The sequence below is a fragment of the Zootoca vivipara genome, chromosome 1, assembly GCF_965207765.1.
Source record: "Zootoca vivipara chromosome 1, rZooViv2.hap1.1, whole genome shotgun sequence".
Lineage (NCBI taxonomy): Eukaryota > Metazoa > Chordata > Lepidosauria > Squamata > Lacertidae > Zootoca > Zootoca vivipara.
In genome coordinates this window covers 32,346,855-32,372,847 of record NC_142582.1, presented here as the reverse complement: position 1 = coordinate 32,372,847, position 25,993 = coordinate 32,346,855, and the positions used below count along the sequence as shown (strand labels likewise).

Genomic DNA, 25,993 nt, shown 5'->3' with positions numbered 1-25,993 from the left:
GCTAGACAGAATTGCCATGTTCTAATAAATGAAATCCTACCCATTCAGAAAGGATGGCCCATTAAGATGTGAATAAAGCAAGAGGCCCACTTAAGTGAGCAAGAATAAATTGTTTGGATTTTCAGACCCAAGAATCAAGGAGCAACAGGTGCTCAGACTTCAAGAAGCAGATATCCCATCTGACACATAATTAAGCCCATTCACAACAATGGTCCTAAGTACGATACACTTTGTGTTGGCTTGTGGCTAGTGTGTCTCTGAACATGAGCACTCCCCCGACCAGTAGGTAGGGGGTATGGCAGGGGTCATAATTTTGTCAATTACCATTACTACTACTACTACTACTATTTTATCCTTTTGGTCCATTTCTGTCTGTTCAGCATTAAATGGGTCTATATCAGGCATCCCCAAACTTCGGCCCTCCAGATGTTTTGGACTACAATTCCCATCTTCCTCGACCACTGGTCCTGTTAGCTAGGTATCATGGGATTTGTAGGCCAAAACATCTGGAGGGTCGCAGTTTGGGGGTGCCTGGTCTATATTCTCCTCTCAAGGTGCACAGAAAGTAGATATTAAAGCTAATGGATGTTAAAGCCCAAGTAATACTAGAGGAATGCCATACTAAGGATGAAGTTGATGATAGCATGTTAGCAGGGCAATAGATGTCTGTTTAGTAAGGTGAACAGCACACTGTTACTGCCCAGTGCACACACAAATGAGCATAGAAAATATCAGCCACTACCGAGCTGATGTGCTTCTGTGTCTCCTTGACACGTTTTACTTCTGGAAGATCAGAAATGGGAGTTCCTTTTCCAATTTGATCCTTGTACTTAATCTACAAAGTGGTATTCAGTTCAGAAAACAAGACAAAACAATAATGACTTACATTATCTACATGAAACATGCATATCCATCTAACATAAAAAGAACAGAGTAAACAAATAGAATCACGATTGTAGGAGCTGAAAGCATTGCATGCACCCATGTCGAAACAGACTCATCTGCGGAAAATGAATTTTTGCAAAAAAAATTCAATTTCAATGTATAAAAGCTAATCTCCAATTTGACAGCGGAGGAAGAGCCATGGATGGACACCTTGACTCAACAATCTTGCCAACGTAGTAGAAACAGGAGGATTGAAGCTTTCCACCAGGTTCCTTGCTTTAAAAGCTGCTTTAATCGTCAGTAAACAAGTATGAGGCTATTTTATTCTGTAGCTGTATTACGTACAGCTCAAGTGCAACCTGGCCGGGAAGAAACAGATTTTTGATCATGGCATCCATCACAGAACAACTACTCTTCAGCCCCTGGCCCTGTTTTACGACTACCTTGTGTTGGCAATGCCAGGCAAATCTTCAGAGAGTAGCCTGGAGTGGTCATGCATCTCTCAGCTGCATCCCAATGGGACGCTGTTATGAGACCGGCCCACGGCCATTGTCAATATTGGGTTCCTTGCAATTGTGCTGGCTTGCTGATATCCAGCTTAGGAGAGTGTGCCTAAATCGTTTCAGTCCAGCTTAGGAGAGTGTGCCTAAATCGTTTCAGTCCATCTTAGGAGAGTGTGCCTAAATCGTTTCAAATCCAGTAACTTTCCTTGAATTTATTCCCACTAGACTTGCGGTCATAGGTTTTGTATGCCTTGGGGGGGGGGGGTGTTCCACACAGGGCACTGGCCAACACAGAAGCAGATGAAGGAGCCTCTGCAAACATGGAAACCAATGTCCCCTACTGTGGAAGGACATGTGGATCCAGAATTGGTCTCCACAGTCACTTACGGACTCATTGTTAAAACCGTGTTTATGGGAAACAATCTTACTCGGCTACGAGTGATTGCCAAAGAAGAAGACTGGAAACTCTGCCTATTCAGAGGAGACATTGGACTAGGGTGCAGTGTGTGTGTGTGTGTGTGTGTGTGTGTGTGTGTGTGTGTGTGTATTAGTCTCCAATATGCGTTACAGACCTATTGAAACCGAACAGCTCATCCTGATTCTGCAAAGTCCCATTGAAACCAGTGACATCAACCAACCTATATGACTTTTAAGTCCAATTGCTTTTCAGTGGGATTTCGTCATGAATGGAGCAGGATTCTGCTCTGGATTCAAATGTTTTATCAGATAATCTGAAATGAATAAACTAGATTTTCCTCAAAAAAATTGAAATGAGTAATATCGGTGCTTCCTATCCACCTCCCATTCTATCCAGCATGGGTGACCATACATGTACAACATTCAATAAAAACATTTTTCACCTCTTTTTTAACGAAATGTCAAAAAAGGAAAGTAAGACATTGTGCGGAACACAATAAAATGAAAAATAATTTTGGCAATTCTACCATACGTACTGGGGGTTGGGGGGAAGATGAAGTAGAGAAAGAAAACAAAAAATATCAGAAATAATTCTCTAAAATTGTCATCAGTTTTAAAATGTGGTCACTATATTTTCTACCATGAATATCTCATCGACATTTCAGACAAGATCAAAACGTGAATATAGTTTCAGTATTTTATGAAATGATAAACATTAGTTGAACATTAGAAAATGTTAATAGTTAGAGTTTTCCAAATGTGGATACTATTTTACACAGGAAGGTAAAAGTAGAATGGAAGAGCTAGTTAGCAAATTATGTTTTGATTAATTATGAAAAGCATTGACTTTTCAAGTTATTCCAGAATTGCTGTTAGGATCATGTAAGGCAAATGAAGTTTTATAAGTTGGGAACAGCACAGGTAAGAGTGTTAACAATCCACTGGGTTTTGTACCGTGCTTATTGCATCCTGGGTTTGTTTAATTCTCTGCATCTCGGGCGTCTTTTCAATAGCTGTTCCTGTTCCAATATCTTCTTTATATAAAATCTTAACCAAGACAACAAGATTGAGCATAGAAAAACAACAACATTGTCACTTGCTACAGAAAGACTACAAAACAGTGGAATATTAAGAAACCTCTAACTGGTTCCTTGATCATCAGTGCATTCACTCACAAAGAAGTCATTCTTTCAAAAGCTTTTGCTTCCAAGCAAGATTATCATAGCTGCCAAGTTTTCCCTTTTCTCGCGAGGAAGCCTATTCAGCATAAGGGAATTTCCCTTAAAAAAAGGGGAGAACTTGGCAGCTATGAAGATTATCCTTAAGTAAAACGTGCACTTCTCCATATTTTGTGATGTACTTCTCCAACAACAACAAAAATGGTGTGCAAATTATGTATATTGGGGGAAAGTATGCATAAAACACACATTTGAGTGAAAATATTTTTAAATATTTGCTAAAATGGATATATTGGCAAAATTGCACAGCAAAATTCATACAATGGGAGAAAGCACATTAAAATGCTGGTGAGTTTTTTTTGAGTTTTTTTTATTTTTTAAAGCAAATGAATGCAAAAATGTAGTGAACTGAACTTAAGAAAAATGTTAACTCAAAACTAGACAGATTCATCCATCCCTGTTTTCAGGATCTTGGGGACTTGTGAAGGAGGGAATCTCTGCTCCAACTATCCTGGTTCATGCATACCTGTTACACTTTGTCTATTTAAGTTAAATGGGAATGGCACTGATTTTAACGTAGACATGGCTTTCCACTGTTTTGATCAGACATCCATGGAATAACCATGACCAATAAACACATCACATAATGACAATATTTAGCATCCTTTGAAGATCTTCATGGTTATAGTTGCTAATTAAGAACAAAGCAGGGCATACACGAATTAGCTGCTAAAAGAAGACACAGTGAACCTATAAACAGCTACAAACTCATAGCCACATTGCAAAACGAGGGCAGATATTTTGTAATACTACTGTCAGATGTGGGGTATACAACCCACTGTGCAAGGATGGAAGCCATTGAAGGAGAGAGAGTGTAAAGGAATAGCAACACCTGCACATATCATAAGGTACACATAATTAGCGTAAAATTGCAAGGCCCTGACCGCCAACATACAAGCCTGGATATGCATAGCAAACAAGAAGCACCATTCATATCAAGGAAGATTCCTGTATGCTGAAGGATCTGCAAAAGTAGGACAACAAAATTAAGGATTCACTTTGTGGTATAAAATAAGGTTACCGTGCTGAAGTTCTTCTGGTTTTCTTTAACTCTTAATATTTCTGGTGTTTCATTTACAACTGTGACTTTTCCTTTGCTGTCCTGTAGATCATGCTGGTACTTGAGCTGTTAGGAGAACACATATTTTTTTGTTTATTGCCCTTGCAAAAAAGAATTCAATCTTGCGCCTTTATTTCTTTGGTATTCTATATAGCTTTCTTATAAATAAAGAATCATTTAGAAATAATGAAATCTGAAGCTGCACCTGTCGTCTGGGTCATCTAAATTCATCTGCTGTTTGCACACATGGGATTTCCAGTGGACACCCAGATAATAGGGCAGAATCTTCAATCATCATGAGGCCTTCTCTCAGCATTTACAGAGAATGGGGCTCTGGGTGCACAGAAGATTTTGCAACTGGGGCCCACATTTACCCATTCATGTTTCCATCAGTTGGTGATGTTTTCAAGCACATGCGACCTCAGGTAAACTGCAGTACGATCTGCGCATATGATGTATCCTCACCACCCACCCCCATTTTTGTAACCTTGCATTCCACCCGTCCTGCATCCCAGCCACCCAATTTTCAGTTTTGCACTGTAAGGTATGATGCACAGAGACAAAGGCAGTATTGAAACGGTCGTGAGGAACAGTGCACTACATCCTTCTTGAAAGGGAAGACACTGACTGAAACAACGCCTCTTCTCAAAGCCACGCACACAAACATGCACACACAAAATGGGTAAGCTCATACAAGGCCCCACTGCTAAGACTCCAGCTCCCATCAGCCTCAGCCAACATGACCAATGGTCAAGGATGGTGGGAGCTAGAGTCCAAAAACATCAGCAGGGCTACAGACTCCCCATCCATAATCACACATTGCCTGACACCGCCTCTGATGTTGCTGAGCAAGGAAGAATAAAAGACAAACAAAACCTCCTCATGCATCGTGCTTAAGCCAGGGCAGCGCAGTGCAAGGAAACAGCATGTTCTGCTTTAGTTCCATTGCTTCCAAACAGGAATCTCATCAGTTGGTGATGTTTTCAAGCACATGCGACCTCAGGTAAACTGCAGTACGATCTGCGCATATGATGTATCCTCACCACCCACCCCCATTTTTGTAACCTTGCATTCCACCCGTCCTGCATCCCAGCCACCCAATTTTCAGTTTTGCACTGTAAGGTATGATGCACAGAGACAAAGGCAGTATTGAAACGGTCGTGAGGAACAGTGCACTACATCCTTCTTGAAAGGGAAGACACTGACTGAAACAACGCCTCTTCTCAAAGCCACGCACACAAACATGCACACACAAAATGGGTAAGCTCATACAAGGCCCCACTGCTAAGACTCCAGCTCCCATCAGCCTCAGCCAACATGACCAATGGTCAAGGATGGTGGGAGCTAGAGTCCAAAAACATCAGCAGGGCTACAGACTCCCCATCCATAATCACACATTGCCTGACACCGCCTCTGATGTTGCTGAGCAAGGAAGAATAAAAGACAAACAAAACCTCCTCATGCATCGTGCTTAAGCCAGGGCAGCGCAGTGCAAGGAAACAGCATGTTCTGCTTTAGTTCCATTGCTTCCAAACAGGAATCTCATCTGTGCTTGCATAGTCACCGTGGAGATTTCTATCCATCTATCTGTAAATGTGTGCACACACACTTTTACATCTTCAACCCTTACACAATTACTTTTATCTTAATCCAGGCAAGCAAGAGGCATTCTTACAGCTCTGGGATGTGTTCCAGCCATGCAAAAGCTCTTGAGGAGTGTGTGAAGGATGTAGCCTGAGGAGGCGGAATATTTGTCCTGATAAGCGGAGTCTTCCATCCTATGCTCTGCACGGGTCTGAGCAAGGTTTTAAACCCAATTTATCAATGGATGAGCAGGGGTTAAACCCTGCCGTGTTGGCTGTGGGGCATGGCAAACACAGAACTGAACCCTGCCCATCAGCTAATTGTCAAGTGGGTGTGGGGTTTTTTTGGGGGGGGGGGTCTCAGAAGTCAAATTGGACCCTGCCAAGCTTGGCATGTGGGCTGGAGTTTTCCCACCTCTGGCCTACATTCTGCACATTTTTTAAAAAATAATCACCCTTTTTACAGTACATTAATACCTACCATGCTGAAATTCTTTTGGTTCTCCCGGACTCTGTGCATTTCTGGTGTGTCTAGAACAGACACATAGTATGACATATTTCTCTCTGCATCCTCCTTATATTTTTTCTGTTGGTGGGGGGGGGGAGAGGAACAAGATTTATTGTTGTGGTAAGAAAACTCAAAAAGAAATATATACGTTCAGTGTCCAAGAGGCAATTTGCACAAAAAACATGTTTTTGGCTATCCATTGACCCTGGAGTTGAGATATGTTTGAAACAGTTCCTATGTGAAAGAAGCTCCTATCAATGGGGAGCAAGACCCTCCTTTAAAAAAAAACATTTAAAAAATCTGGCAAAGCTAGTTGAAAACAAATACTGTACGATCATTACCTGACTTGAAAAGTTCTTCACGTGGTGGGCATGGATGATGTCTGGAGTGTCAACCACTGTGGTATAGTTGGCTTTTTCCATTTCTGCAGAGTGCTTATATTTGATCTGTTGGTGGAAAGGTCACAAGCAGATACCCACAGTAAGTACATTTATGAACACAGCTTCCTCTTGATTTCCCCTTAGGAAATCTATGGAGAAGGTTCCCTTTAAAATTACTCCCAAGTGTTATTAGTGCCTGGCTGTTCTCACTGACCTGGCTAGCGATGTCCATAGCATTCTTTGCCCTCATATAATCAGGCGTTTCTGTGGAATGGCCTGTCAAGCCTCTTCCTTTGATTTCCATCTCTAGACCTTTCTTGTATTCTTTCTGTTGTGGTGTTTTTTTTAAATAAAAAAAGGATTAATACAAATGAGACCATCACAATGGGGCACGTTCTTCAAAAGTAACCCTTATCCCAATTCACCAAGGGTGATCTTTATGTGATATGACTCAAGCTGCTGCCCGTACAACATGCAAAAAAGTGTACCCCACAGAAGAGAAATGTATGCAGTCGAAGAAGCATTCACTCTTCACAGATAGTTTAATCAGGCACCCCCAAACTTCGGCCCTCCAGATGTTTTGGACTACAATTCCCATCTTCCCCGACCACTGGTCCTGTTAGCTAGGGATCATGGGAGTTTTAGGCCAAAACATCTGGAGGGCCGCAGTTTGGGGGTGCCTGGTCTAAATCATTTGATCATTTGTGTTGCCTAAAAGGCCCATCTCCTGGCTAACACCTCAAAAGGAAATGATCTAACTTAATTAGCTATCAACACATGTTGATTTCGTAGGATTTAAGAAGTGTCTAATACACAGTTTAGGAAGTCTGCCTAACTTAGCTTTTCTAGTTTCAGAGGATTAAAAACGTCTAAAACACAGCTCAAATAACACACAAGGGTCAAACTATCACCTCGCACGGGACACAAGCTTAATTAGCTGCTGGTGCTTTATGTTTTCTAGCACCTGCAAACCCATAACAAAAATTGACCCGGGAAGGTAAATGGGATCTGACTCTTTCTGAGATATAATCAATGCTTCAGAAATTGCTGGAGCCCAGGCCTATGATTTCTCTTTAAAGATTTTGTTGTTGTTTAGTCGTTTAGTCCTGTCCGACTCTTCGTGACCCCATGGACCAGAGCACGCCAGGCACTCCTGTCTTCCACTGCCTCCCACAGTTTGGTCAAACTCATGTTCGTAGCTTCGAGAACACTGTCCAATAGCTTTGCCAAAATTCTTCTCATGAAAGGCCAGTTCTGACATTACCCAAACAGCCTGGGAGAGATGCTGCAGCACTGCTCATTGCCATGCCAATGTTGTCCTCCTGGGAGTCACAGGATGCAGCCACATCATGCATTTCTCCCCAATGTGTGGGGCTTTTGACCTTAATCCAGTGCAGAGGAAGGGAGCCATGCTGCAGTGGCCCCCAAGGGAAGTTAGCCTAGCTATGTGCCTCACCTCATTCAAGATATAGGTTGCATTCTTTGCTCTGAGTAGGTCTGGGGTCTCTTCCACAATGGTTATGCCTTTACCTTTGACACCTTCTTCCAAATCTCTCCTGTATTCTTTCTAGAGGGAGTGGGGAGAAAAAGAAAAGTGAAGAAACCAGAGAGAGAGAGAGAGCTTCAAGGGGAAGGAGGATGAAGGGGACCCCCTCCCCTAAAAAGAGTTAGTAAATAGCCTTCAGATCATCTTAAAGCAACACTTAGTTAGGGTGCTCAAGGTTCAACCTTCTAGAAAGTCACACAGCTTGACAAAACAACTTCAATAAAGAAGAACACATAAAGTGAAACAATGATGTCTGTTCCACCAACAGGAAAACATCAATGCTGCTAATACAATTAACAATTAGTGATTGAAAACAAACAAACAACCAATGGACTAGAACAAGCAACAAACACAGATTACACCATGCACTTAAGAGAAATGTTTAAGGCTGGTAAAGACGGCAGTGAAGGGACTGCTTTGGTAAGGACAATTAATGAAACAGCAGAAGACAACAGAGGAGCTGCTACCTCGCTTGCTATTTTGGTGGCATATCTGACATGCAAAAGAGATGGCGTGACCTCCAGGCCAGTAAGGTTCCTGCCTTTCATGGACTCTTCAAAGTCTTTTTTATATTCTTTCTAATAGGAGTAGGAAAAAGAAGAAGAGGAAGGGGGGGAACAGAATTTATTTTGGATCTGTGCAGGAATAACATTTTCAAGTACTGTACTGTTAGTTTTGGGTCTGTCTTGCCCTTGTTGTGCCAAGTTTGCTGGTCGGCCATTCGGTTTTGGGTGGGGTTTAGCAGCATGGTGTAGTGGTTAAGAGTGTTGGACAATGGCCTGGGAGACAAATTCAAATCCCCACTCAGCTATGCAAATCACTGGGTGACCTTGGGACAGTCACCGTCCCTGGGGCTAAAATGGAGAGGGGAGAACCATGTACCCCAACTTGAGTTCCTGGAGGAAAAGGTGGTGTATAAAGGTAAGGATAAAATAAAAATACATTGCAAGCGCCCACTTTGTGTCTCTGACAGCAACAAGGCTTTGGATGAACATGAGATTCACAAAAGGTAGGGCTCCAGTCTTTCAGTGATCACCAATGTGCTCAGTTGGTAAGATGCCCTTAAAGCCCACAGTAGTGTCATTCCTATGCTTTAGTACTCACTAATTGTTATGATCAGCCTAAGGAAGGGAAAAGCCCAGAGCCCAAAAGGGTAAGCATCCCATAAACCCGGGGGGGGGGGTGTCTAATTGCGTTTTGAATGGCAATATAATGAAACAGTTGACAGAATCACCCAAAGGACCTTATACAAGTATTTTTGCCTTGTACAAGTTTCACTCTTGGACAGAACAATGTGGACACTTCGATCAGGCTATGAAATCAGTGTGTGATTAAACAACAAGCTAATACTGGGGGGAAGGGGGGTGCTGTAACACTCAATACAAGCAAGGATTTTCAGTGCTGAAGCCTAACAGTTGCACAACTAACCCTGCTGATATAAAAGGATTGTATATGAACAGGATTGTGCATGAAATTGAAGGGGTGAATGGCATAGAGATGGGCACCAGGGGTGCCAAAACACAGGTAGGCCTTTAACAACAGGGTAAATATTAAGGCAAACGTTAACTCTGATTTAGCACTGGCTTGTAAGAAGCAAAGTGGACTTTGCACCCTTTCAAGCGCTGTTCAGGCACTGTATTGGGAAATGATGCGCAGAGGAGGCTTTGAAAAGGTGCAATTGGAAAGTGTTTCAAAAGACACACGAGAGGATGCTTGGCAAAGCCTCCAGGGAATGGGAAAGAGTAAAAGAATTGCGTTCTCTGACTGCTTATCTTCCTTTTCTTTAGAAAAACGTGAGAGGCCTCCTAAGTACAAGACGAAACCCAGGGCTCAAACTTCCCTGTATCCAGACCCTTTGCACCTGTGTAATCAGGGATTGTTCTTTATCAGGAATGGCAAAGGAATGTAGCAAGGTGTCAATGACTGCACATGGCAAAGACAGCAAGGATCTGTAGCATTCCTGTAGAGGAGGGAGCAGGCAAGCTGTGGGCCTGGCTATGGCAGGGAATCAGGTCTGTAATCTTGCTTGTCTCTGCGGTGCTGTGTTACTTCCTGCTTTGGAGACCAGAAGCACAGTTGGATAGTTATGGACCAAACTGTGCAATAGAGTCTTTATCTCATGTTTTGATCTTGTCCTCTGGCACACTTGCCTAAAAGACTAGTCAATAGACTTTGAGGTGGTCGTGCGGTGAAATGTGTTTTTTTTGGGGGGTGGGGGACCCACCCTGATACAATTGACAGAACCACCCAAATATTATCGACTGAACACCTTATACAAGTATATTTCACCTTGTATAAATTTCACGTTTGGGACAGAACACTGACAAAACTGAGTTCAGGAAGGTCAATGGAAAAATTATAACTAGACACAAACAAGGCTTGAATGGTGTCAGCGAAAGTTGTTTATTACAAATTATATACCGCTGCTTTTAGCAGCCAGTCCAATCTTCTGTTAGCCCAGGGAAACTGACAAAGTGCAAGTCCTTTTTTGAACCAACACTCCTGTTATCACCTTAATTCAACAAATACAAAGTAAATTAATAGCTTAGAGTCTGTAGCCTCGCTCCTAAACTTCTTTTATTTGGCAACTGTGAATCAGATTGTAATAAAGTGCAGCCTGTGTGTCCCCCCCCCCCAAGGTTTTGACTACAACCTCCATCATCCCTGATCCAGCTGGGGCTGATGGGAGCTGTATGTCCCCCCCCCCCAAAAAAAACCTGGAGGGCACCAGTTTGAGCAAGGCTGTTATAGGGCGAACAGAGGCATGATTATTTCAATTCTAGTTATACCCTCAGAAAGCATCTTCCCCACTAACTGCCTGAACCTGAATGGAAATAATACAACACCATGTTGTCGTGCCTTCATTTTCCAACATGAAACAAGGCTTCATTCTGCCACAAAGCACCTTACCTCGCTTTGCATGTGCTGAGACTCCTTAGCAGTGAGGTAGGTTGGTGTTTCAAAGTCCAGCATGGCCTTCCCTCTTTCCTTTTCATATTTTTCCTTGTACTTCACCTGCCAAGAGGAAGATAAATGTTATCTCCAGTGCATTGCTAGATATAGAACAGAAATGTACAGGGGGGACCCTGAAATGTGGAAGGGAATTAGGTCTCTTCCCCAAGCTGCGCTCAAGCAACAATCATGTCAGTCATGAAAACTGCATGGCACAGTGAGGATCACATTCATCCAGTGCTTTACCAGCTGCACTGGCTCCCGGAGGAGTACAGGATCAGGTTTAAGGTGCTGGTTTTGACCTTTAAAGCCCTATGCGACTTGGGACCCTCGTACCTACGGGACCGCCTCTCCTGGTATGCCCCACGGAGGACCTTAAGGTCCTCAAACAATAATATTCTGGAGATCCCGAGTCATAAGATGGCTAGATTGGCCTCTACTAGAGCCAGGGCCTTTTCAGTACTGGCCCCAACCTGGTGGAACGCTCTTTCCCAGGAGACCAGGGCCCTGCAGGATTTGTCATCTTTCCGCAGGGCCTGCAAGACAGAGCTGTTCCGCCTGGCCTTTGGGTTAGACTCAGCCTGACCCCTGTGTTTTCTTCCCTCATGGCTTGGATTTGTGGACTACTTGAAATGAGGCTGCACTTTAAATTTTGATACTGTATTTTAATCTGTATTTTAATTAATTGTTTTTATGTTTTATTGTAATTCTGTTGGTGTCAGGCGCCCTGAGCCCAGTTTTTGACTGGGGAGGGCGGGGTATAAATAAAATTTTATTAATATTATTATTATTATTGTGTGCCCCAACACAGTCTGCTGCACCTCACAGAGGAGTGCCGAGAAGCACTGAAATGCTGCTACCAGATGTCAAGGGTCAAGGCCAATTTCTATGCTCCGATGGCAACTTCGTTGCCGTCCACTTCTTCACACGTCAGGGCCCCATAAGATATGAAGCCACAACTGCGTGGTTTGCATGGTTTGTTCACACAGCATTGCCTGTGTGGAATTTATGAATAAGGGTTCAGAGAACGGTCTGAAAACCAATGCACGAAAGTTTTTTTGTTCAGTTGGAAAATAGCACAGATAGTTAGAGGGAACATTAACAGGTAGGTCCCAATCCATTTTCAGACCTGGATTTAAGGCAAATTTTGAATTAGCAAATACTGTAACTCCTTTGTAACCAGTTTATCAGAATATAGGCAGCTATATCTCACATGCAAGAAGTGTGCAAAACTATATATCCACAACAGACTTTAAAATGACGTTCAGTTACATTTAAAGTGCCAAGGCTTCTTTCTGGCAAATTCTGTGAAGGGAGCTAGGAGCTCTAATTGGAGGATTCTAAGCCTCTTTATGGGGACGCAGGTGGCACTGTGGGTTAAACCACAGAGCCTAGGGCTTGCTGATCAGAAGGTTGGCTGTTCGAATGCCTGTGACGGGGTGAGCTCCCGTGCTCGGTCCCAGCTCCTGCCAACCTAGCAGTTCGAAAGCACGTCAAAGTGCAAGTAGATAAATAGGTACCGCTACAGCGGGAAGGTAAACGGCGTTTCCGTGTGCTGCTCTGGTTTGCCAGAAGCGGCTTTGTCATGCTGGCCACATGACCTGGAAGCTATACGCCGGCTCCCTCGGCCAATAATGCGAGATGAGCGCCACAACCCCAGAGTCGGTCACAACTGGACCTAATGGTCAGGGGTCCCTTTACCTTTAAGCATCTTTATAAAACTATTATTCCCGGAATTCCTTGGGAAAAGCAACTTCTTCATTTATATTGTAAATGTACTCCAAGTTCAAAAGGAGTTAAATGTTGAAATAATTTTACTGCAATACATTTTTTAAAAAGTGGTAAATTTGCCCCTTCTTGGCAGACTCACCCTTCTAGATTCTAGAATGCAATGCAATGGGTTGTGAATGAGAAATAAAAAGCAGGAAACACTTATCCATGACTTACTATGCTCTGAAGTTCTGAGGCCTCCTTTAGATGGATCTGTTCAAGGTTGTCTGGAATCACATGGTAGTGACCTTTACTCTTCTCATATTTCTTCTTGTACTGGTACTAAAGGGGAAGGTGTCAAAAACCACCTCAATAACAAAAAAGGCCTAACCTGATCAGCTTTCTAGCTCCAGCTGATCCAACCATTTCAACAGAAAGACAAGAAACCAAAACATTTTTTTTAAAAAAAAGAAGAAGAAAAAGAAAAGGGAATGCATAAAGGGGTGGAGGGGGGGGAGTTCAGACTAATGGTGAAGCACTTGTGATAGGTACTTTCCCCTTTCAATATTATGCAAGAAGGAACAAGATATTGTAAGTAAATAAAAAGAAAAGCCCCCCCAAAGAAAGAAAGAAGGGAGAACAAAAGAAATATAGTGAATATATGATGCAATTAAAATTGAAGACAATGCCACTTTGGACATCTTCTCTTCTTAGCATATTCATCATTCTGTGGTCTAACAGCAGGATGATAAAAGTTCAGCAAAAGCAGAATTAATTTTGAAAAGGTTTTAAAAAGTTAAAAGAAGAAGAATGTTGAAATAATATTAAGCACAAAAAATAAGTGAAATCAAGAGGGGGGAAATGGTATTCCTGTTAGTTAAAAACGAAAGTTAAAAAGGCAAAAAAAAAAAAGCCATTTACATGTGGTTAGAGGTTTTACAATATTAGCAGTTCTACAGCTAATAGAAAATGCTTGAGAGACTAGAGGTATTAATCCTGCTAGTCCACATGGGGAACACTCATTAGGCAGGAGAGAAGAGAGATCACTACCAGGTGATTTCCTAGGAACAGTCAAGGAGGAAAGCTGTTACAGAAATTGTTAGCGGATATTATCTCAGATAGGCAGGTGGATGAAATGCTAAAGTGACTATGATCTGAGCTTAGCTAAGAGGCTTACAGAACTGGCGAGCTGGCTGGTGTTCAAGACATGATGCATTGACAGGGATTCAGACATGTCTGTCACTGGTTTGTGAAGTTTCTTCAGGTCTGCCTTATATTTAACCTGATGGGGGGAAGTTCAAAGAAAAACAATAAAGGAAAACACAAATGATACTTAGAAATTGGGCACATTAAAAAGGAACAGGACTCAGTCAGACTTTTATCAATGTTCATTTAAAATCAATGTTCATTTATCTCTGTCTTTTACAAACGATAAAACTTTGTGTTTAGAAATCAGAACGTATTTTTGTGATAAGGATAATTACTCTTAAGATTTATTTCTAATGTTCAGTTTTTCAACATTCCAGCTGATGAAGAATTGTCGAAACAGGGTCTTGTCCTGGGATTTTTTCACTGGAATTTATTTTGATTTGCTTCACTATCATACTGGAATTGATTCCTAGTTGAATTCATCATTACATAAATAAAACCTTTTGAAGACTTACTTGAAATTCATCTTCCTCCTGGCCCGAGTTTTTGCAATTTACTGTTTATTTCTGGACTTCACCAAGAACTCCAATTTCTACAGTAATTCACCATGGTCTCCCAGCTGCCATTATGTGGTGATACTCATAAGCTTTTCCAAATGGGCCCATGAGCCTGAAAAGGGTTGGCAACTACTGGAGTAAAGGCCCACACATACCTCACTAGCGATGTGGTGGGCATCTTTTAAGGTCTTGTAGATCTTGGCTTCCTTCAGGTCGTATTGCGGCCTGTTGCCCTTCTCCTTGTCAAACTTCTCTTTGTATTTGATCTAATTCCAAGAGGAACAAGTGTTAAAACAAGGTCCTGAATTTTAGCTCGTCTGGTGCCAAGGAAGAAAGAGTCCATGTTCAGATTGTCAAAACTGATCCCAATTGCAAGCAGACAGGTTGAACAAGGCAAGGCATAATAAGACCTCTTTGAAATAGAAGATACCATTAATGAAGGCCAGGAGAATTCACATTATACAGCAATGAACTTGGCACACACTGCATTTACAAGATTTCATGTTGCATCTTTCATTCAGTAGTTGTGTTTCAGCTCATTTGAAATATATAACTCATTCATGGGGAGGGGGCGTCTGAGAAAATGTGTGCACGCAGCATGGCTATCAAGAGACACAAGAGCTAAATTATGACTGCATTGTGCATTTTTCTGTGGCCTAAAATTGATGATGGATGTTTCCTGATACAGGGCAACAGAAGCATCTGACTTTTTAAATATTTCTTTCCTGCCTTCCCTCCAAGGGATTTTGAGCAGCATTCAAGTCTCAGGGTGGATCTACACACAGGATAAAAAATGCTATAAATAAGTCAGAAACTAGATCATTATAACAAAAAAAAAAATTAAACCCCTATGGAAACATTTCCTGCTCTCTGGCGTCTAGTGTTGCATGTTTATAGTGCGTTCAAATAGTTGTTTCTTTACTAATGATGAAAGTAGGTTTGATTGAGAGTGTAATTTGCCCAAGACTCCTCCCAGTAAATTTTACAGCTCAGCATGGCTTTGAATGAAGATTTGTTCCACTGGAGCCCAATGTTCTACCAATACACTGCCTAATCAAAGAGGCAGTTGCATTTGACCTGATAACTATGATTATTGGCTTTAAGAGAAATTGCAAAAAGACTGATTTTAAATTAAAAGCCTTCTTCATGATAGAGAATAAAGGTCCTGCTAGATGCTCTATTCTCTCCGTACTAGAATTCAGCAGAATACCATGTTTCTCACATTATAAAACATCCCTGCAAAATAAGGCATGGCAGGATTTTTCTGAGGTGGCAAAATATAAGGCATACCTCGAAAATAAGCCATACCGCAGGTCTGTGGCAAAGAAGAGGAAAAGGAAGGGGGCTGCTCGGAACCGGCTGCTGCGTTAACCCCTGGGACCCGGCTGTAGCCTTTGCGCGCGCCGCGCGAAGCCCCGGGACCCGGCTACAGCCTTTGCACGCAGTGCGCGAAGCCCTGGGACCTGGCTGAAGTCTTTGTGCGCGCCGCGCAAAGCCCCAGGACCCGGCTGCAGCCTTTGCATGCGCCGCACGAAGCCCCGCTCGCAGACAGGCAGGCGCGCGAATGAACGAGGGAGGTGAGGAAATGGCCAGGAGAGGTTTCCCACCCACCCCTCCTCCTCCCACGGCCTTCACATACGGTAGCTGGGCAGCCAGTCACCGGCTCTAACTACGGTATGGACTTTTTACCTCAGGCGGGGAAATGGGGTGGGGGTCGGTTGGCGGCGAGGGAGGGGCAGAAGGAATCTGAGGGGTTGCATGCTGACGCGCATCTTGCCCCCGCCGCGCAAAGCGGGCTGAGGATGCGCGCCCGGCTGAGGCGCAGGCATGGGGGGGGGGGAGAGAGCAGCAAACGTTTCCTCAGGCGATCCAAAATAGCAGGGTGACTCCCTTGCCTGCCTGCCTGACTCAATCAACTCAGCAAAACCACCTCCGCTCCCCAGCTCACTGCCCGGTGTGGGAGCGAGAGGACACACACTTGCAACAGGACACGCAAAACGCGATAGCGGGGGGAGCTACTGCACTACCCACGTACCGTAATAAAAATAAGACATCCCTTGAAAATAAGCCATGGTGTGTTTTTTTGAGGAAAAAATAAATATAAGACGTGTCTTATAATATGAGAAACACGGTACTACAATGCACTTTTCTTTACAATGACTTTCCTATGTCCTCTGATGGACAGTCCAGTTCTGCCTGACAATTGAAGTGAGCAAATGCGGCATGGTTACTTTCATTCTAATGGAGGAACAAACAGATCAACCATGTTTTCAGTCGAAGAACTCGCCAGGGGATATTATTGATTACTACTACTTCGCACTGTTAGTGTGCAAAGTACACAGAGCAAGGTTCTTAAGACTGAAAAGCTTCAAGGAACTCCATGAAAGAAGAGGTAAGATATTAGTCATTTGCAAGAGAGAGAGAGAAAATAGCAGTTATACAAATGATGGCACGAGCCAGCAAAAATTAAGCACCTGGATTCCAAATGATTTCAGTGAGAGCTTATGGTGTATTTTAGCCCTCTCTCGTTGAAATCAATGGTTTGATATGCTTATTTTTACATGGATGGCACCCAATCTTCACCCCACCCCTAGCAAGAGCTGATTGACGTAACTGATGAAAGGAATAGATCATGCTTAGGGAGCAACGCACATGGCTGAAAAGAAGAAAAGTTTAATGTTAGAAAACTGGAAGATGCCGCAGTGCAGATTTCAATTCCATTCCATGATTCCGGATGTCTAAAACATGTTGGCATGTTTTTATCCACACAACCCTGTATCCTTCATGCTGGATAGCCTCATCTTTTGGACATGGGTTGACAAAAGATGCCAGTGGTCAATATTCAAGTGACAGTCAAGTACACTGTTTATGTTTAATTTTTTAAAAAATGCAGGACACTCTGGGCACTGACGCTCTTGGGAAGGACAAGACTCTTCCTACAATGACACACACACACACACACAACATATTACAGGTGGATGGGGACCATTATGGGCCACCACAATTCAGAGATGTATTTTGTGTCTGATTTCTGAATGAATAGTGGCTCCACAGGGCACAAGCTACTTTCTTAGAATACTCTGTAGGTTTCAAAAGCATTTTGACATTTGTCGTGAGGACCCACTAGATCAAAATGCAAGTCTCTCGTTAATAGTTGCAATTTCCATCAGGATTCCGTACTTGCTAAACAAGATTTGTTAATGGATATGAGATAATGAACAGAAAACAAGAGGCAGGGGGACTTGTTTCAATATTAAAACAAAAAGCAGCAACAAAACTGCAAGACACAGCATACAAGAGTATCAACAGCAGTGACAGCACAGATGACATAAGACACTGTGTAGATGGTGTTTTGACAGTTTTCATGGCAAATTACTGCTGTTTCTCACAAGTAGAGATGGACGGTTTCTCTGACATGCAGCTGTCCCATGCAACAATCACAAAGAGAAATGGGAAATTAAAACACCCCCTTTATTCCTTATGAAATTTCTGTCCATTACCTGTAGAAAATTGGGGAAAATATGTCATTTACTGTACTTTCTAAACCATTTGAGAGCGAGTGAAGAATCATCTGAAAATGTCTGTCTGCAAATAACAGTAGTTAAGTAGCTATTTGCAAGAGTTTAGCAATTTGTTTGAAGGTAATTCATCAGAAGCCTTTTCCCTAAATTGGTGGCTTTTAATAGGGGTGCCCACATGTTCCATTCAATGAATGTAGACTTTGAGTACTGGGTACAGAAATAGTTGAGCTGTTCACTCGTACATTTTTTTACATACAGCATTCTACAAGAGCATGTTTCGTGTACCTGTGTATGCAGCAGTTGAGCTATAGCACTCGTACCTATGCTCATTGCAATGTGTGGACAAGCTGATTCTGTTTCAAGAAACCCTGGGTTCTTAGTGAGAAGGTTAGTAATTATGATGGTGATGATGATGATGAAGATAATAATAATAATAATAATAATAATAATAATAATAATAATAATAATTTATTTGTACGCTGCCCATCTGGCTGGGTTTCCCCAGCCACTCTGGGCGGCTTCCAACAAAGATTAAAATACATTAAAATTTCACACATTAAAAACTTCCCTAAACAGGGATCCTTTCAGGTGTTTTCTAAATGTCAGGTAGTTGTTTATCTCTTTGACATCTGACGGGAGGGTGTTCCACAGGGCGGGCGCCACTACTGAGAAGGCCCTCTGCCTGGTTCCCTGTAGCTTTGCTTCTAGCAGTGAGGGAACCGCCAGAATGATGAACTAGCTTCCCCAAACAACAGCTTGTCCACTGCTACGGCTCTCCCTCGGCCATCCTGGAGAGGATTGGGAATGTTCTAGGATATATTCTCAGTTAACTCAGGGCAACAAAATGGTTCATGAAGTCTGGGCAGCATTCTACATCAACTGACTGTGCACATGAATTGGGGAGGAAGCACACTGCAGAGTGCACAGTTGTATTCAAGTGCAGATAGTTGCCACAGTTCCTCACCCATATATTGTATTTTCCTGAAAATAAGACACTGTCTTATATTTATTTTTCCTCAAGAAGACACTTGTGGCTTATTTTCAGGGGATGTCTTATTTTTTATCACGCGTCCAGCCTTGCCTCTTCCATGGTGCCCTCCAGAACTGCGCCTATCACTATGTCTTATTTTCGGGGTATGGCTTATATTGCGCAAATGCTTAGAAATCCTGCTATGGCTTATTATATGGGTATGTCTCATTTTCGGGAAAACAGGGTGTGTGTATATATCTATCTCATACAGAACATGGATTGTGCTCTTAACACACTGACATGAAAACTAGTGAATGCTTCAGGAATTGCCACCAATGTCTTATAGAGGGAAGTGTAAATGTTTGAGTAAATTCCCTACTTTGATGTATTTTGGGCACCTCAAGCCTTTTCTTGAAGCCAAGACATTCTCAGAACAAATTCACTGTCGACGAAATTCCCAAGCAGAACTTTGCATAAGGAAGAAAGGGGGGTCGTCTCACAAATCCACAAGGTTTTAACGTTCTTTTTTAAAATAAATAAAAAATAGAAGCAGTGCCTTGAACACTTAGGATTGTGCCAAGAATATAGAATGTAGCAAGAGACTCGTGAAATTGGTAGCAGCATAGGAGAGCCGCTTAAAATCCATCTTACATGGCTACTTAGGACATTAGCTTTCTTAACGTGTCTCATCATGGGCGTGTCGTATGATGCAGCCCCATGGCCCCTCATGCGTCCTTTGATGTATTCTACCTACAAAGCGTAGCAAGATAGCAAGATTAGAATGGCAAACCTCCAAGATGGACAAAGCAAGAAGCTGAGAGAGAAGAGCTGGTGATGTTCCCCTCTTTGTGGGAGGCAGGGAGTCTCGTGGGAAACAGCATGGGTCAGAAACACACCAAGTGAAGTCGGTCAAAGTTTGGCAGAGAGGAAAGAGGCATACGCTAGCACCAAAACGCAAAAAGTTAACACGTTGTTTGACATACTTTTTTTAAAAAAAAAAAACAAGCCTGAGGGGAAATTCCAGTGCTGCTACCCTCACTATAGAAATATATAACAGCACAAACATTAAAATGGCTGCCAAAGAAAATTGATAAGGGAATAACTGAAGAGAAGACAATAGAAAGGAAACATTTTGCCTCCCAGTACACAGCAAATGACCAAACATTTATTGCACGCTTTTTAACACAAAAATTGTTTCAGGTCATTTGTATGGGAGCTCAGTGCCTTCCATATGTTGTTGGACTCCAGTTTCTATCAGCCCCAGCCAGCATGGAGAATGGTCAGGGAAGATGGGAACTGTATTCCTCAGGTTCCCCATACCTGATTTACATGGAGGAAATGTCAACTACTGAAATCATTGTTACTATGGCTAAAGAAAGGCAATTAGCATCAAATCTTGGCATGGTCAGGAATCTGCTAAGGGCCAGCACTCCAGCAGGGCACCCACTGAACCTCTCTTCACCACGACCAACCTGCTTGTTCACTCATCTTTTGCTCTGGCTCAGACAATAGTGGTGATGTAAAGGATGAGATGAACCCTTGTTGGTTTTTTGTGGGGGATTTTTGCATTCAAAACAGAAATAATTCATTTTAAATGCAAGATAAGAGTTTAGTAATAAAAACCAGAGAGAGAAAGGGAAAGAAAAAAAAGGAAGGAAGGAAGGAAGGCAGGCAGGCAGGCGGGCCCAGGCCCATGGAAACATGAATTTGGATTACTTCCCTCAGCAGTGCTACTATGTGAGAACGGAGACTCTGAATACACAAGGAGTTCCTGTCCCACTCAGTATAATGGGTGAGGCAGCTCCCAGTGTGTAAAGGGTGCCTTCAGCACAATAATTGTCTCTTCAATGAGCTAAATAGGAAGCTCACCTACACAGGGACACAATACACAGAGTGTAGCATCCATGTACCACAGCAGACTTCAATAGGCAGTCAATACCTTTCAAAACAATCTAACCCCCTAGGTCAAGAGCTTGATCTGGGATGGCAGAGTTGGAAGGGACCAGGAGGGCCATCTAGCCCAAACCCCTGCAATGCAGGAATTTCTTTTGCCCAACGTGGGGCTCGAACCCACAATCCTGAGATTAAGAGACACAAGCTCAACTGACTTAGCTAACTTTCGGGGTGGGGGTGGGGCGATTTTGGTGGCAGCAGCAAAACAAGGAGATATTGAAGTACATACACCAGAGTCCAGCACCCGGGTGTGGATGCAAATTGCCCACTCCTCAGCTATCAGATTGATGATTGGATGACCAGAGAGAAGGAAACAATCTCCTTCCTCATTGGATCTGTACAGAACAGTGGAGTGTGTGTGTGTGGGGGGGTGTGTGTAAGGCTCTTTGCTTGTACTGCATATCTATGTGCATATGAGATTGTGAGGTGGCCACAACCACGACTGACAGACAGCCCTGGAGGACTTGGCCAGAAATTATTAACCACCCTGATCTCAAATAAATTACCTCCAAAGCTGCTTTATCTGTAAAGTCAACATTACGTCAAAATGATTGCAAAAGAAAATGTATGCCATATGGCTACAAGTTAACGGCAGCCACCTGTTCATACCTGGCTTGTAAGTTTGGACACCTCCTTGGCAAGTTCAATATCTGGACGTCCAAGCATGCTGACTCCCATGCCAGCTTCTCCTCGAGCTTTGGCTTTATATTCAACCTAAGACAAATATATGAAATGTCAAGGGGTAAAACAAAACACAAAAACAAAACCACTCTGGCTTCTACATACTGAAATGAAACTACTTACAGTAGTACCTCTACTTATGAATAACTCTACTTATGAATGTTTCTACTTACGAATGGAGCTCCGTCCGCCATCTTGGATGCGGTTTAGATAGGATTTTTTCTACTTATGAATTTTTAGATAGGGTTGCTTCTACTTATGAATTTTTTCTCCCAATGCATTCCTATGGGATTCGACTTACAAATTTTTTCGACTTACAAATGTGCATTCGGAACGCATTAAATTCGTAAGTAGAGGTACCACTGTATATGCATGCTGTCATATGGCTACAAGTTACTGAACAGTTACACTCATAAAGTACTTACATCACTGACTAAATGGGAGACTTGGGTGGCTTTCTTAATATCAGGGCGATCCGCCACACTACTGTAATGGAGCTTGGATTTGGCAGCCTTTTTGTATTGGATCTAGGTGAACGCAAGGATAAAGAGAAGCAATTACTGTTGCATTTTCTTTGTAAGGAAAGAACAAGATCCTCTTGATGATAATGTTTTCACCAGAGCTATTGTTGACGCCCAGCATCCATGCGAAAACTGCATGCGTTCCACTAAAAAATTGAAGTTGGCATGGAAAAGCTACAGCCCCCCATGTCAACGTGTGTTTCTCCTATGATCCACGGCTTTGGAAGAATTATCCCTTAGATTGCCCATCCGGGGTTTTAATGGCGTAACTGGAGGAATAACTTACAGTGCTCTGATTCTTTGCAACTTCCATGGCGTGTTTCACATCAGGAGGCTCCAGCATGATTGAGTAGTCTGACTTGCCTTTCTCTTTGTGGAATTTCTTTTTATAATTTGTCTGTTTCGGAACAGAAAAGAGGTTGTGTCACACATTCTTCATCTGAGGCTTACTTTGCTGATGTTTATAGTAAGAAACATAGGTGATGACTTCTACGCTTAAGGAAGACAGGTGCACATTCGCGTCCGTGCTCACACATGTAGGTTAACTAGCTTTGTTTCCTGATCTGCTGTAAGTTTTCCTCTGCGGTCATAAGCTCTCCGCATTAAAGAGAGAGAGAGAGATTCAAAGGGCAGCTTCATAAATGAGAATAAAGTTGACTGTAAGGATTGGTCCCTATGTGGAAAGTCCATCAGTCAAAAACACTTACAGCTTACAGCTGTCAACAAACAGATATTGTATTGAATGGTTGTTCCCCTGCTGATTTATGGCTATTTAATCCAGCAGAGATTTTCGCCAGTCAAACAAGGATCAAGGTGATCTTCAATTATTGCTCCTTCCTCTACCAATCCCATGCTCCTGAGTGCTGGGGAATCCCTTGGAAGAATATAAAAGATGGGACACATACCCAAAATCATAGGGGGCAAGCACCAAGCAATTACTGAACCTATGTCTCCATATTCTATTTACAATTATTTTAAAATGACTAGAAAGAATTAACTGCAATGAACCCAATTGTGCATGTGTGTGTACACACACACACACACACACACACACACACACACACACACTGTTGTAGTTCTTCAGCCGCTACCACTGCCACTCATTTCTATCACACCCTTTTATTTGTAAAGCATTTCAAAACCTTTGCTCTATGTCAGGCACCCCCAAAATCGGCCCTCCAGATGTTTTGGGACTACAATTCCCATCATCCCTGACCACTGATCCTGTTAGCTAGGGATGATGGGAGTTGTAGTCCCAAAACATCTGGAGGGCCGATTTTGGGGGTGCCTGCTCTATGTTCATAATCAAGTCCCTTACCAACAATTCATTCAAACAGGCATAGATCGCGCAAACTCATATCAGAATAAACAATTTCCAGATTTGACAGCCTACAGAAATATATTTGAAGGCATTCTCTCTCTTTTTCAATGCACTAAGCTTACATCTACACACGATTTCAGAAACTCTGTTCAACCAAGTTATTAAACTTATGCTGATATTTAACTATGTGAGCTGACATCAGCCGTGGTGAACAGGGAGCAGCACCATTTCAGTAAGCCGTAATTAGCATGAAGTATAATTTATAGTGGAGCAACAACAGTTTCCATCACCGAGTAAACAAAACAAATGCAAGCGTCAACTCAACCAGTGATGTGACTATAGTAATGCAAAAGTAGTTTACCTCACTGACGTTCTTCGTTACGTTTTTGACATGAACAGTGTCTCGTGTTTCGGACAATTTTGTAAAGGAGCCATGCGGCAGGTGCTTCTTAACATGTTCTTTGTATTTGTTCTGATGATGAAGAGAGACAACGGTTATTGAAGTAATATATATAAAATAAGGAATAAATGCTGAAAACTGGATAATTATATACATACATATGTATACATACATACATACATACACACACACACATACAAAAATAAATAAATTACCTCAGACACAAGAGCACTAACAGTCTTTGCAAGAAGGATCTGAGGAGTATCTGGAACTGAGTGGATAGTTCCCCTTTCCTTGTTATGCTTCTCTTTATATTTTAACTGGGATATGAAATGGAAAGATATTAGTTTCAAGCAGTGTATAATAGACAGGTCTACACAAATGGGCTCACCGCTGATGAGCATTTGTTTTATTCTGGTGTGAGTCTTCATCCTTCTCTGGACTACAGAAAGGCAAGAGCTAGCTCAAATTTTGCATTAACTATTGGAAAGCTTTGGAGGACTCTATTCTAAAGTCAGAACATAGCCTGGGAAAATTTCTACCCTTCTACCCGTATGAGAGAAGAGTGATGGATTTTCCTGACATTGATGGAATTTTCCTGCAGGGCCGTCTCAAGCAGGTCGGGTGCCCTGGCGCTGAGGCGCGGAGATTGCTCTGGTGCCCCCGCCCTTGCAGCGCCCCCCCCTGCCGGCCTGGCGTCCCGCGCCACCGGGACTATACCTAGAGCCGGGCCTGTTTTCCTGACAGCCCTATGCCCTTCAACTAGTTTGGAGTGAGGGCGCTGGACAGCCTTAACAATGCAATTGTGCTGGGCCTTGGAGATGTTTGGAGTACATCCAGAGCCCAGTAAGGCACTAGTAAAAAGGCAGTGATTTGGGCTGGTTACAAAGGCTACAGAAAATTTGAGGATCCCTTTAAATCATGGTAGGTATTTCTTTCCTTACCACTATTACCATAACTGAACCTGACATTAAAAGGTATTTTTGTTATCCAATGCTGAAAGTGTTTGTCGGTGTGATTGGTTTGCCCTGCCTATTTACAAAAGTACAATCATTTGCTAAGATTTAAATGCTGATCTGAGTGTCTAAGATTTACAAAGGGTGGGTGGGTGGAAACAAAATAAAAAAAATTCCTTCAGTAGCACCTTAAAGACCAACTAAGTTTTTATTTTGGTATGAGCTTTCGGGTGGGTGGATGGGAGCTTACATTAAAAGGATTTTAGAATACTGTACTCACATCACTCGACAAGATTGCATTCTGCAAAGCCAACACTGTGCTTTTGTCATCTGTTATGGATAGCTTGCATCCTCTATAGTACTCTCGGTCATATTTGTAATCATACTACAAAGAAACAGGAGAATAAAAGTGTCAGAAGTGCAGCCTGCGGCACCAGAGGTATGCCTTGCTATGTCAGGAAATAAAATGGGTGCGTGTGGTTTTAGTTTCCTTACATCACTCTGTTGCAAAGATGATTTGGCATTTTGAATGAAGTCCGGTCTGTCCACAGTCCAGTGCCAGTGAGCCTTAGCAGCTTCATATTTCTTCTTGTAATCCAGCTGTTCAAAGAGAAATATATAAACAATGTAAACATAGACTCAAGCCATTCTTGTAAAAGGGTCACCATAAAACAAGAGTAAAAAGTATATTTTTGATTCCCAAAAATAAACACATAACTAAATGTTTGGGGGTGAGATGCAAACTTCCAAGTCTAGGAATTCTGGCACTCCCCATAAAGGTTCACTTTCCCTTAGCCATTTAATGTTGGCCATCCAAGGCTGAGCAGTTGATAAATCTCCTATTTTTACCAGTAGGCTGGGAGCGCAAAAAAACCCCAAACCACAATATGAGTGGGATATGTTTGCCATGGCTTGCGGACTGTACAACGCTACAGACAAACAGGTCTGTCACTTTTTACTTTTCCATCCATATCTGCCTTTTTCTCGCTCTTCTACAGAATTTTAGCTCTGCTTGTGCTGCTGTGGAACAAGCATGGGAAAAGGCATAGCCTTAAAAGGAAAAAGACAAAGGGGTTTTATGTTGGGAACGACCCATTTTTTTAGCTGTCAGGAATACAGCATGTTAAAAAGGATGTTTGCTCGTACATGGCTCTTTCAGGAAGCTGGGAATTTGCACCACCT

At 42.4% G+C, this 25,993-nt stretch overlaps 1 protein-coding gene across 50 annotated transcripts in view; it reads right to left on the bottom strand.

Moving 5' to 3' along the window:
• The window catches only part of NEB (nebulin), a 165,676-nt gene that overhangs the window by 14,857 nt on the left and 124,826 nt on the right, over nt 1–25,993 (bottom strand). For 18 of the 50 annotated variants that reach the window (XM_088661312.1, XM_060279713.2, XM_060279733.2 and 15 more), the window contains 20 exons: nt 25,307–25,411; nt 25,092–25,196; nt 24,071–24,175; nt 23,817–23,927; nt 22,421–22,531; nt 22,039–22,140; nt 21,542–21,646; nt 19,631–19,729; nt 14,644–14,754; nt 13,960–14,064; nt 13,020–13,124; nt 11,031–11,135; nt 8,588–8,698; nt 8,031–8,141; nt 6,789–6,902; nt 6,536–6,640; nt 6,168–6,272; nt 4,065–4,169; nt 2,760–2,852; nt 743–835 (listed from right to left, as the gene is read on the bottom strand). In XM_088661312.1, the coding sequence (XP_088517438.1) occupies nt 743–835; nt 2,760–2,852; nt 4,065–4,169; nt 6,168–6,272; nt 6,536–6,640; nt 6,789–6,902; nt 8,031–8,141; nt 8,588–8,698; nt 11,031–11,135; nt 13,020–13,124; nt 13,960–14,064; nt 14,644–14,754; nt 19,631–19,729; nt 21,542–21,646; nt 22,039–22,140; nt 22,421–22,531; nt 23,817–23,927; nt 24,071–24,175; nt 25,092–25,196; nt 25,307–25,411 (2,106 nt within the window). The remainder of the gene's footprint in view (nt 1–742; nt 836–2,759; nt 2,853–4,064; nt 4,170–6,167; nt 6,273–6,535; nt 6,641–6,788; nt 6,903–8,030; nt 8,142–8,587; nt 8,699–11,030; nt 11,136–13,019; nt 13,125–13,959; nt 14,065–14,643; nt 14,755–19,630; nt 19,730–21,541; nt 21,647–22,038; nt 22,141–22,420; nt 22,532–23,816; nt 23,928–24,070; nt 24,176–25,091; nt 25,197–25,306; nt 25,412–25,993) is intronic. The other 32 variants (XM_088661335.1, XM_060279737.2, XM_088661388.1 and 29 more) reach the window with 7 other exon arrangements.